General features: G+C 45.6%; 1 protein-coding gene across 1 annotated transcript in view; it reads right to left on the bottom strand.

Moving 5' to 3' along the window:
* RNF150 (ring finger protein 150) overlaps positions 1 to 1,158 on the bottom strand; it is a gene marked incomplete at both ends in the record, with an annotated part of 158,093 nt that extends 156,935 nt beyond the window's left edge. Inside the window, one exon of the mRNA XM_081093136.1 lies at positions 678 to 1,158. Within this exon, the coding sequence (XP_080949262.1) occupies positions 678 to 1,158 (481 nt within the window). The remainder of the gene's footprint in view (positions 1 to 677) is intronic.
* Between the last annotated feature and the right edge of the window lie 12,617 nt (positions 1,159 to 13,775).

The following is a 13,775-nucleotide window of genomic DNA, read 5'->3' as shown; positions in this document are numbered from 1 at the left end:
CCTGAAAAAAGTAGACGTAACTTTATGGCCACCATGTCTTTCTTGGCTTGGTGAGGATTGCTATTATTTACCATCGTGCCCGCCTGTCAGCTTCTCCGGATGGCAGCCTGGCAGAGCGCACGGCTGTTAACATTGTGTATGATGTGCGGCAAGCCAGCGGGAGGGGGGTGGTGCCCAGTCTCCCCGGAAGCACTGAAACCTGACTTGAGAAGCTAGTTCTCAGAGGAGGCGAGCTGCTCGAGCCAGTAACCCTACCCACCTCCTGATACACGCACGGGAGGCGTATACCTGATGCACCCAGCGAGGGCAGAGCTCAGTTATCAGATCTACCCGGTCCACACAGGTGCGGGGCGTCCCTCGCCAGGCACAATACCTGGGTTCTGCCCCTGAACCGCACCTTTCAGGTCCTCCTCCGAGAAGTTAGGCCACCTCAGCGACCCTAGTCCCAGCGGCTATAGCCTATCTAAACTGAATACCCTCCCTCGGTCCCCCAATTCAGGGAACCCTTGTTCTTTGTAACCCCCACAAAGTGACGCCCAGCGAAACTTAGTAGGTCCAGGGAACGGAGACGCGTCTTGGCCAAAGCGCAGACTCCCCAGATCGGCGCCAGGAGGCAGGCGCAGGCCCACCGCCTCCATCCCTGGGGCTCCCCTCCCCCGCGCCCCCGGGACGCTCACCTGCGTGGGACATGGTGATGGTCTCGTTGGTGTGGGAGCCCACGTTGAAGATGACCACGGCGGAGGCGTTCTGCAGGAACGCGTTCCGGATCTTATCCCTGTCCGTGCAATTGCCCTTGGGGATGAGGGCTATCCAGTTCTTGCCGTGGGCCGGGACGGCGAACTTGGTGTTGGGGTCGCAGGCCAGGCGGTCGTGGGCCGAGCTGGCCATGACCACCTCCCCGCGGGCGTCCTGCTTGGGCGAGTGCTCCCCGTAGCGCCCGCACTCGGTCTTCTCGGTGTGCAGCTCGGCGCCGCCGCCCGCCGCCCCGGGGTCCTGCGGGGGCTCGGCGTAGGTGATGTTCACGAAGGCGGTGTACCATTCCTCCTTCTCGGCCACGGTGAAGTCCAGGCAGAGCAGATGCACGAAACAAAAGGAAAGCAGCCATGTTGAGAGAGCCAGACTGCGGCAGGCTTGGACGAGAGACATTGCCATCTTCATCCGCCGCGGCCCCCTCCCCGCCCCCCGCGCCCTCCTCCGGCCCCGTCCCTCCTCCCCCGCCCCGGCCAACCCTGGGCCGGCTGCCTCCTCCTCCGGCTCGGGCTCCTGCTCACTCCCAAGCCCGGGGGGCCGCGGCCGGGACGCGCAGCCGCCGCGGGGACCGGATTCCGAGCGGGTGGGAGGCGCCGGCCCCTTCCCCTTTCAGCCCAAGCGCGGCGGTAGCATTTCGCTTCCCGGGCGCCGGAGGGGAGCAGGGGAAGGGGGCGCTCGAGGCTTGCGGAGGAGTCCAGCTGCCGAGCGTCCTGCGCCTTCGCCGGGCTTCTCCTCTCATAGGGGTGGCAGGGGGCCGAGAGCGAGCGGGGCGGCGGCTCTGCGCCCTTCAGCCCCGGCGCGGGCGGGCGCGGCCGCTGGGAGCGCGGGGTGCTGCCCAGGGAGTCCCGGCCGCTGCTCCTCTGCGCGCCGCTCGGCCGCGCTGCGGGCGCTTCGCTCCTGCTCCTCGCTTCGCTGGCAGCCACGCCGGACACACTTGCCGAGGGAGAGGCCGGCTCCCGGTAGCGGGTGCGAGCGGGCAGAGAGAAGTACTCGTTCTCTGTGTGTGTCTGTATATTGTGTATGTGTGTGTGTGTGTGTGTGTGTGTGTGTGTGTGTGTGTGTGTGTGATGTGTGCGTGCAAGGAGGAGCTTAGTGTGATGTCAAAGATTCGGGGCTTCGCTTGCCAAGCTCCCTGGGTCTCTCTTTATGGGCAGCAGCGACCCCTGCTGGGTCTCAAATTCAACTCCATATGCGATTTGCATCGGGAGAGGCAAAAAGGGACGCGCCCCCTTGACCTATGCTTAAGAGAACGACTTTCTGCACCTTACATACAGCGAAGTGTGTGTGTGTGTGTGTGTGTGTACACGTACCTATTGTAATCAGCCTTCCCATTCGCAGGAGCAACTGTCCGTAGTTACCCATCCGAGGGCCACAGGGTAAGGCCAGCTGGGGCGGGGGTTTCTTCCCAGCCAGGCCTGGAGGATCTAGGGCAGGGACGATCGAATGTAATTGTGCATCGGCATCACCTAGGGGTTGTTACAACTCAGACTGATGGGTCCTGCCACAGACTTTCTGATTCAGCACATCTAGGGCAGGGCTCCAGACAGCGTGTGCCTTTCTGACAAATTCCCAGGTGGTGCTGCTGGTCTGGGGACCACTCTATTCAGGTGAGTACAGGAATGGGCTTCTTTCCTCCCTTCTGGACGCAAATGTGTGACATTTGTTTTCTGTAGAATGAGTGTTCCCAACTCTACAAGAAGAGAAGCTGGGTGAGATGTTTCTTTGTTGTGTTTATTCTGGTTGTCAGGACTGGTAACAGAGGCCTCACAGCCGCAATAGGCAAGGGAGGTCTGCTTGGGTTAGTATTGTTTATAGCGTGTTCTCCAGTTGTGAAGAGAGATCACAACTAGTCAGCAGAGAGTACATCCCCTCTAGAGGAGTGTTCTTAAAACTGACACAGCACAATTCCCTCCCAATTAAATGTTTGGTTATTTTCCTTTCGCACCAACAGTTTCCTTGACTTGAGATACGTGCTGTATAAAGTATCTAAACCAATTTGCAAGAGGGTTCTCAATGGTTCCCATGGTACTTCCCACCTGGCACTTTTTCAGACAAACCAGGACCCAATTTACGATGCAGACAAAAGTGTCCCTTTCCCCCAGGACCTTAGTCGTTTACAGGTTTCTGTTAAAGACCTTTCACCAGCAACTTCTCTTTATCCAGCAGCCATGCAAATAGCTGGTGGCTATATCCAAATTAGAAGCAGGCACAAAAAGAACTACTAGGAAGAATTTGTCTCTGTGGCATTTGATGTGCTGGATTTGTGTGCTTTCATTTTAGAAAATAGGCTTCTAGGCAACTGGGATGGTGCTTTTTATAGTGCCTGACGCTGCCGCAGGCAAACGTGGAGACTGCCTGATTCCCTGATTTCCGAGCCACCAAGATGAGGGAGGTCCACTGGCTCCCCCTGCTCTCCCCACGCCCAGCTAGGTTCTGTACAGATACCATAGCAAACCAAGGCGGTTCCCCAAACCTCCCTATGTCTTAACAATTCTCCAGCCACAACACTGGAGGAGTCTGTGTCATTAAGAATGCACAGCTACTCTTTACCCTTTCTTTCCGGAAGCCGGAGAAGTTGCAGGATCAAGGAGACAGCATCCTGGCTCAGAGATTGATTAAGTACAGGGGTGTTAGACAGATAAGTGAAATATTGACTATACTGGGAGCCAGGTTTCTTAGTGTTGAAGATGGAGTTTACAAATATGGAAAGAAATAAAACTATAAAGAACCCCAAGGTGTTGGATTGGATTAAAAATGAATGTAAAATCATTTTATATGGATATATATATATATGTACACACACACACACGTATACATATCTATATTAGTACATACATATATACACCATAGCTATCTTCTCTCAGAGGCTAGAAGTAATAGATACATCCAGTGGCCAGAGGATCTTGGCTTCTAAGTGCCATATGCTTTTAAAAGGAACCAGGGCCAATTCCAGGGCTTGGGCTGGGAAAGTGCAAAGTAAGCTTGGAGGGAAGTGCTCAGAGCATGGCGAGAGCATGCCAAAAGGATGCGTAAGCCGGCTGGATGGGGCTCCCACTGGCCAAATCTGGGACAATTTGAGCATCAAAATAAATAATGGGACTCTCATAGCCAGTTAGCCTGGAGGTCAAATCACCCCCACTATTGCCGACAACAATCAAGGCTTAACTACAACAAGACTTCGCACAAAGACCACTAGGGGGTGCACCAAGAAAAGATAAAAAAAATGCGGAGACAAAGAAACAGGACGCAAATGTCAGAAATGGAAGATATAGAGCTCAAAACCACACTTTTAAGGTCTCTCAAGAACTGTCTTGAAGCTGGTGAGACCTCTGATAAATGTAGTGAGATCCTCAAGAAATCTAATGAGACCCTCGATATTGTGATAAAGAACCAACTAGAAATTAAGCATACACTGACTGAAATAAAGAATATTGTACAGACACCCAACAGCAGACCAGAGGACCGCAAGAATCAAGTCAAAGATTCGAAATGCGAAGAAGCAAAAAACACCCAACTGGAAAAGCAAAATGAAAAAAGAATCCGAAAATACGAAGATAGTGTAAGGAGCCTCTGGGACAGCTTCAAGCGTACCAACATCAGAATTATAGGGGTGCCAGAAGATGAGAGAGACCAAGATATTGAAAACCTATTTGAAGAAATAATGACAGAAAACTTCCCCCACCTGGTGAAAGAAATAGACTTACAGGTCCAGGAAGCGCAGAGAACCCCAAACAAAAGGAATCCAAAGAGGACCACACCAAGACACATCATCATTAAAATGCCAAGAGCAAAAGACAAAGAGAAAATCCTAAAAGCAGCAAGAGAAAGAAACTCAGTTACCTACAAGGGAATACCCATACGACTGTCAGCTGATTTCTCAACAGAAACTTTGCAGGCCAGAAGGGAATGGCAAGAAATATTTAAAGTGATGAATACCAAGAACCTACAACCAAGATTACTTTATCCAGCAAAGCTATCATTCAGAACTGAAGGTCAGATAAAGAGCTTCACAGATAAGGAAAAGCTAAAGGAGTTCATCACCACCAAACCAGTATTATATGAAATGCTGAAAGGTATCCTTTAAGAAGAGGAAGAAGAAGAAAAAGGTAAAGATACAAATTATGAACAACAAACATGCATCTATCAACAAGTGAATCTAAGAATCAAGTGAACAAATAATCTGGTGATCATAATAGAATCAGGGACATAGAAAGGGAATGGACTGACTATTCTTGGGGGGGAAAGGGGTGTCGGAGATGCGGGAAGAGACTGGACAAAAATCGTGCACCTATGGATGAGGACAGTGGGTGGGGAGTGAGGGCGGAGGGTGGGGTGGGAACTGGGAGGAGGGGAGTTATGGAGGGAAAAAAGAGGAACAAATGTAATAATCTGAACAATAAAGATTTAATTTAAAAAAAACACACAAATAAATAATGATAGTAACTGATTCTAACTGATTTAACCCAGAGGTTAAAACAAGAATCCATGAATCCATGCTAATATGAAGGGATAAGTAAATAATGATAGAATCTATAATAATAAAACCCCATAATTAGGCCCCACAGCCTAAAGACCTTCCAGACATCCTTCCAGTTGTCCTTCTGGACGACCTTCTGGACAAAGCTGGGACTGTGAGGGCCGAGACAAGCCACTGTGGCCGTGAGGGCCGAGCCCCTTGCATGAATTTTGTGCATTGGGCCTCTAGTAAATAAATAAATGGGGAAGGAAGGATATCTCTTCCTTGTGGAAGAATGTCAACTAAGATGGATGGAAATAGAAAGTCACCCTTTGGCAATGCTGTTTGGCTCAGGCAGAAGTCCTTAGTGGGTGCTAAGGTGTGCAGGTAGGTGTGTGGATGCTTGATGTGAAGCAGGATGTGGCCTAGTCTTAAAGTAGCTTCTGAAAAGTACTTATTGACAAGATGGGAAATGTTTGATTTATCGAAGAGAACCCTGGGAGACACCAACTTGACCAAATGATCAGGATGAGCAGCGCCAGCAGGAAAACTGGTCACATCATGTCCTTCCTGTTATGATGTGCAGAGAAGAGCACAGCATCTTTTCTGTCACATTCCTGAGAAGAATGCGTAGCCTGGATCTGGGCCTTTTGGTGGGCCCAGAATGAAAGGCGTCCTACGAAATGAAGGGTCTGTATTCTTCAAAACTCTTACAGCTTATGAGAGTCAGAGAAAGATGGAAGAACCAATTGATCCAAATTAAAAGAGACTTAAGAGATGTGACAACTAAGAGCAACAAATGATGCTGTACTGGCCCCTGGACCAGGCAGGAAAAATAAACAGTTGGCAAAAATTGAGTTCAGTTTGTGAATTGGATGATAGCACTTTATCACTGCTGAATACCTGACCTGGATGTTCACCTATGTAGACTGTCCTTGTGTGGGAATATTACCCTTAAGCAAGGATGGGGAACATCCACCTGAGGGCCAAACAAGGCCCACAAAATCGTTTGGTCTGGACCTGCCAAGGCATTAGGGGTGAGTTAATTAAATGTTTGACCAAATATAGCAGGCTGATTTTTAAGTGAATAATTTTGTATGGCCCATGAATGGTGTTATAAATATCCAAATGGCCCTTGGCAGAAAAATGGTTCCCCACCCCTGCCCTAAAGTATTTAGTAGTGATGAGGCATTCTGTCTGTACCTTGTTTTCAAGTGGTTCAGGAAAAAATAATGATAATCTGTAAGATCTTGGTTTCTACTACCCATTACTTCAGTGAAGCTGAAATCCAATTCATAATAAAATAGAAAGTCAAAAGCCTATTATTTGGCGGGGGGTGGGGGGACAGGTGGGGGATATTAATCTGTTGCCACCTTTGTGCTAATGATTCTCTTCCAGCACAACTGCTCCTTTGCTCCAGTAGCTTCACTCGAACCACCGAGCTGGGCATACCAGAGGGAATAAAATGGATAAGGTTCTCCTTTTCATGGAGTTTAAATTCTGAGGTGGGAGAAGTAAAAAAAAAAAATGAAGTTTTAGATTATGTCAGAAAGTGCTATTAAGACCAAGGCATCAGACTGAGGGAGGGTGACATATGTTATATAAGGTGCTATTGTACATCAGGATCAGCTGCTCTGATGAGGTGACTGCAGAACAGAATCCTGAAAGAAGGGAGGGGATCCATGTGTATGTTTGGGGGCCTGGTTGTACCAGGAAGAGGGAACCATAAATGCGGCGGCCTTGAGGTAAGTTTGTGCTTAACGTGTTTGAAGAACAGCAAAGAAACATGGAGGATGGAGAGGTGTCAGAGAAAGAGTGAAGGAGATGAGATTGGGGGTGGGGTGGGGCAGGGGCAGAGAGCCCATGGGGCCTTATAGTCCAGGGTAAGAACACTTCGGCTTTTAGTCTGGGGTGGATGGAAAAACCTTTGGAGAGGATTTTCCCTTAAGGAGCGAAGTGACACAGTCTGACCTGTTTTAAATGTTTATTCTGATGGTATTGGAGCAGGTTCGGAAGCAAGGAGAACAACCAGGAGCTATAACCATAATTTGGAAAACAGGGGATAGTGTTGTGCCAGGACAGTGGCAATGAACATGGTAAGAAGTGATTGGATCCTCAGTATATTTTGAAGATGGAACAAACAGAATTCTCTGGGGCGTCTGGAATGGGGTATGAAAGAAAAGATTCCAGAAGGACTCTACAGTTTGGAGCCTGAGCAACTGGTGGGATGGTGTTGTCATTATCTGAGAAGAGGAAAATTGTGGGAGGAGTTGTTTAGGGTAAGAATCAGGTAATTCGTCTCAGCGAAGTGTCTGGGAAGGAAGGTTACCAGATCAAAGCACATGAATGGTTTTCAGGTTCTTGACACGTCCAGGATGCAAATTGCTTTTCCAAAGATTGGCCTCCCGTAATCTGCCATGCCTCAAAGTGAGGGGAGCTCCCTAAAGCCATGTTTGAAATATCATCAGACGACAACTTAGTGGTGAGTCTGGGCCTAAGGAGGGACTTTCTCCCCCAGCCAAGCAGCACCGGCCACATCGAATTAGTGGGTGTCCCCAGGGCTCTTTGGTGCGGGAAACATAATATAAATGCAGACACTTTAAAATGGAGTCAGAGCTGCCATCCCAGATGAACCGCCTTGTACATCTCACTTCTCAAGCCTTTGGAATGTTAAAACTGGGCACAGTAACCTTCGGGATAGGCCTAAAGCAGCACTGAATCCCACAAAACTGGAAACATAGCAAGGAAGCAGACATTATGACTGCAGGGTTAAAAATTAAAGACACTTTTTAGAATTAACATCCCCGTGTCAGCTTATCTGCATCTATAGAAATTCCTGCCATTGATGTAACTTGTTGCCCTTTTCTTTCTCATAAATAATACCCATCGCCTTTGCCTCCGCCTTTGCCTCCGAATCAGCACACTGTTTGGGTTTCTGCCTAAATCAGTGCTTCCTAAAGAGCTATTCTTTTGGATGTCAACTAAATGCTATTGCCCCTCACTTTGGCTTTTATCTTTAGGCTGACAGGTGTAGGGAGGTGCTCTTGTGTTCTTAAGGGGTGGAGGCAGATTTGCTTTGAATGCCTGCAATGTGTGAGCTTCCCAGTCTGAAATGAAGAGCAGCCCCAGCAGAGAACTGCAGTGTCCCACTTCTCTGAATGTCAGCAAACTGGACTTTCCCCATGATACGCGCATCCCTGGCACTGCTTTGTCACCTTGCCATTCATGGGCATTGCATGTTCAAAGGGAATTCTGCCGGAGACCAATTCCAGCATGACAGCAGGGCTGCATCTGGGAATGGTTTGAAGGCATTTCCCCAAACCTGAATAGGATACATTAAATTGATTGTGGCTGCCAGACAGTTAAAAGGCATCTTAATCTACATGTTATTGCCTCCTACTGGCCAAACACCTGAACAGCCGTAGGCTAATTCCCCCATTCTGACAGTGGACTCTACCAAACCCTGGCCCTTTGAAGTGTATATCTCTGCCTCGCCTCAGGACAAGTTGTGTTAATAAAAAGCATGGGGTCCTGGGGACGAAGAGAGAACCTAAGACCTTAGACTTAAAATCTTGGCTCTTAGCTCCTTTAGCTAAGTTCCTCTGACCCTCAATGCCTTTCTAAATTATATCTCGTCTCCGGACTCTTTATTAGTCTCTGGATTCCTATTAAATCTACGCACAGCCTTCTCCAGATTCCTGAACACTTCTTGATGCTGGGACAAGAACCCCGGAAGAATTCTACGGTAGAAAATGAAATGTTAGAAAATGAATAGAAACACTTGGAAATATAATTCCCCTTCCATATACATATTTTAATGGCTTAATAAAAGTTTAATGTGAATAAATTTCAATATGCAAGGCTTGATCCATATGGTATTTTTCAAAGCTGACATTGATTGATAGCAATGTTTAAAAATTGATGCTTGTTCAGTTCTTCACACTAAGCTCCTAAATAACTATCCCCATGACTGAAAATGGGAGAACTCTTCAAAAATACATTCCTCATGTCTGAGAAGGAGGAAGAATCCTCACATATAACAGGAGTTCGCATTACCTTGGTGGAAGGGCTGGCATTACTATTTTAAAAATCAGTTTCCTGTGGCGTAGCAGCCTGTGGTAGCACACGGCCTGTCCTGCAGATACTTTCCTCTTCCCCGTCTTCCGTATGTGCTCAGAGGGGATGTACAGCGTGCTGGGTTGGAGGGGTTGAGGGGCTTGGCCGCAGATGAATCAGGATCAGAATCTCAGCGCTGCCAAGGGGGCTGTTTAACAGTGCTGAGCCACGATGCTCTCTGAGTGTGACACCTCCTCCCAGAAATGCTGGGAGAGTCTACAGGGCAGCTTATCTTGGGAACATAGAAGAGTGAGAGAGACACCAAGGAGAGGTCAGGACAAGGGGTCAGGAGGGAACAGAGCCTAGAAACTTTCATGTCTAAAGCGTTTAAAGAAAGTCAGTTTTGCCATTTATGTGTATGTGGTTGTCTGATTTGGGTTAGGCTCTCGCTGGGTGCTGAGGAATACACAGAGCTCTCCCCTCAAGGAGTTTAGAATCGAGTTTTAGAGAGACATAACCATACAAAGGAATTGTGAAACTAGAGTATGATCATGTTTAAAACAAACATATAAGAAGAATTCAGAGAGAGCAAATACTACATAGAAATGACACAATCAGGGGATGACCTAACCAGGTTATTTTACATCACAATTAGCACAGCTCGCTCTACACCAAGCTTGTCAAACTGAAAGGCTATCACGGGCCAAATAAACCAGGTTTAAGTTTATGTGGGCCGCAAAAAAACAAAAGCTTCAATTTTTGTAGAAACGTAGGTTTATCTTGATAGAGACGTGCGGAAGATAAAGGGCTGAAATAAAGGAGTAACCATTAACATGAAATAATAGAACATTTTGATAAAAATTAATATTTTTTCTTGAACATTAACTTACCAGACACTGAATAACTGCACAAATTAATAAGCGTAACGCAAATAAACCTATTTTTCTTGTTCTCCGAAAGCAAAATATTTCCTGTTGCACACACCAGACAAGTCAGCCCAAGACTAATGACGTGGCAATCGGCTGCTAAAATATTCGCTGCTAGTATTAGTGGAGAGAAATAGTGCGCCTGCGTGTAAGGCGCGTAAGGGAAATGAATGCAACACGATTATAGTAATCAGTCATTAGCAAAAATTGTAGTTCGTTATTAATAATTATGTATAACAGGATATTGTAAAAATTAAGTTACGAAATTTTTATTAAAATGTTTCTTTTTTTTTTTTAAATGTTTCCTACTTATCGTCATTTGGCTGGGCTGCAAAAATATTCGTTGCGGGCCCCTTGAGTTTGACATGCTTGCTCTACAAGGACTTGGCCTGCTGAGCTCCTCCAGGTAGAATGTCCTACTCCCACTTGTATTTCAAGTATCTACTACAATGCCTGTTCCACAGTGAGCATCAATAAACATGTTGAGTAATAAAAAGTGATGAAGAGCTGTCATTTTTGCGCCCTTAATATATAACAGGCACTATTTGTTCTAAACCCTTTACACAGAACAGATTATCTTATTTGGTTCTCAGGATGACTTTATGAGACAGGTATCACTGGTCCCATTACACAAATGAGGAAACAGAAATTTGAAGAAGTGCCTAAGGTCATGCAAGTAGCAAGTGTAGGAGCTGGGACTTGTTTTACCAGCAGTCTGACTCCAGTCCCTGGTCTTAAGGATTGTATTCTTTCACGGGTCTTCTCTTTGTCCTGGATATTCACCATCCTGTTCATGAACTTGACTCTGACTTGTAACTTCACTTCTTTGGCCTCTAGCTAATTCCTTTGATCACCTCAGCTCAGATGCTGTTTCTTCAGCCTCATTTTAGCAGGATCGCTTCTCTGAAACCATGAACTTGCAGAGTCCAACCATTCCTGTAGCTTCTGCTGCAAGTATTGCAGGTGGAAATGGAAGGTTATGGGAAAGTTAGCGGGGGGAGAAGGAGAGTGTGAATGAAACTAATAATATTCATTTCTTTGCTTATATTCCCTGATTAAGTTATCAAATTTCAGAACAATAAGTTGCTAAAAATAATCTTTCTTCTTTTTTCACTCCTTCAAATGATCAAATGAGTTTTTACTTAGTTCAGTCTTCGATACAACTTTGACGTTTAATTTGGGCTTCTTTGTCCTTCTCACTAACCAGAACCCTTCCAAACAAGTGTGTCATGAAATTCTTTGAGAGACTAGACGTGGAGAGTCAGCATATACAAACTCTTGGGATGTGAGCCAAAACCAACAGAAAACTTTCCTATCACAACACAACTCCTTTTTTCCTAATGATATTCAGATTTTGTTCTAATTTATTACTTTATGTTTAAAAACTGGCTTTTTGGGGGGTCCTTTTTGATATAATCTTTTCCTCTTTCACCAGAAAGTCAGGACGGGGGAGGATGTATCTACAACCCAAGACACTCAGGAAATTGCATGCTGACAACCCATAACAGCTGTTAGACATGAGCAGCTTTAAACTACACTTTGTCAAATGCCAGAGGGGAGAGAATCCAGGCCCTCCTCCGGCCCTTTCCAGCCAGCTGTTTAGAAGGACACTTTTATAAATATTTTCCTGTGTCGAAGTGCATTCCCACAGGGCTGGTGAACAGCCATCAGCACAATTGAGGGAGACAGCCAGCCAGACAGCCTTAGGCTTGAACAGCACAGGTGTCAGGGTTGTAATCCACGCTTTGTGCTTCATTTTCTTTTTAGGTCTAGACTGCAGGATGAGTAATCTCTCATTTTGGCGTATTTTACTTTGGATACTAATTCCTAAACATCCATTGAGCTTGAGTCCCACAGAGCCATCGCAAGAGTTCGGCATTACTCTATTTCCATTGACAGATTCTCTTGCCACATAGTAAAATCTCTGGGGAAGGAATAAGGGGGAGAAAATATATTTTTTTTCTCATAAGCCAGTCCCTGTGTCAGTTTTCATATAAGTTATCTGGTCTGAATTCTCCCCTCTTTGCACACATAACTAATGTGAGGGGCCAGGCCAGCCCCTTCTAGTCCATTTTCTCTTCTGTAAAATGAGTGTCGGACTGATGATGTCTCCAGATCTCTCCAGCTCTAAGGTGCTGTGGTTCGGATGATTCTCTTACTCAGATTGAGTACAATTATACAATCCCTCTTCTGTTCTTCTGCTGTGAGGCTGGACTCTGTTGGGGCCTCCAAACGGATCTGTAGAACTTGGAATTCCTATAATACATACTCAGAAGTATTTGTGGTGATGGCTGTGGGAGAGAGAACTGTCAATTCACTTCAAGTCCAGATCCAAACTTTGGAATAAATCAAAACCCTGGCTATACGTTAGAATCACCCAGGAAAGTCTTTTGTTGTTGTTGTTGTTTTATTTTTATTTTTTATTTTTTGCACAAACCTGCACACATTTGAATTAACTTGACCAGGGGTGGGGCTCTCACAATGGCAATTTTAAAAGCAACTCAGATACTTGTAATGTGTGGCCAGGTTGAGAATCATAGATAATTTAGATAACTGGGGTGGGGGGAAGGGAGAATGAGGATTAAAATAATTAATGAATAACAACAGTTATATCTCAGTTCCTCAATTCCTACACTAGTCAGTGTTTATAATTAGCTAACTAATTTTCTGAACTTTACCCAAATTAGTTGTATAATATAATTTTTAATAGCAAAGAAGCCTGTATAGAATTTAAATAGTTTCTGAAATATTAAGGTGACAAAAACAAAATAAACACAGGCCTATGCAGAAATAAATACAAATTGAGATAGAAATAAATACAAATTGATAAGATGAAACTAATAAAAATATGCAAAAAAAAATGCAGAATATTATAAAACCTAGCTTAATATGAGGCAGGCCATAAGGAAATATAAAGCTATTAAGGCAAATTAAAAATAAAGCAGCTTAAAAGGCTATATGGCTAAAATATGCATGGATTATTTTCAATTAGCAGGAGAAAGAGAGCAAGCACACAAACATGTGTGTGTTCTTGTGAATAGTCTAGTTTCAATTTATCGCAGTGTAACTTCTGTGGGCTAGCCAATGGTTGATAGCCTATTTAGCTCTTGCTATATTTGCCATAGTAAATTGAATAATCTTTAAGACCAGATATTACAAAAAGGACATGAAATTCACATTTTCTGGTGTATAGACAAAAAAAGAGAAAACATAAATCATATCAACTGGACAGCCCATTTATTCACCCAGGATAGAAGCTTCTCACTGGCAGGGCCTACTTGGATGACTGGATCTTACGGAAGATCCACAATGCTTGGGTTCTGCCATGGTTCAGGTCCCCATGTTTTCCATCTTGAGGAGATCTTGAGGAATTAAGGTGTGTCTCAGGGTATATCTCTATCAGGATGGATGTAACATCAACCGTACAGGCCTCAGTATATACTGGGGTTCAGGCATTTTTAGCATCTTACTGCTCATTGGGAGGAGGAGATAAGGGGGTGGTCCCCGTGGACACCTTGGAGGGAACAGCCAACGCAGAGGCCTTGACATGAGAGCAAATGTGGCGCATCCAGGGAACAGCAAGGAGA

The sequence above is a fragment of the Myotis nattereri genome, assembly GCF_964212035.1.
Source record: "Myotis nattereri genome assembly, chromosome: 5".
NCBI lineage: Eukaryota > Metazoa > Chordata > Mammalia > Chiroptera > Vespertilionidae > Myotis > Myotis nattereri.
The sequence above is the reverse complement of the archived record's forward strand: the minus strand, read 5'-3'. Positions and strand labels throughout refer to the sequence as shown.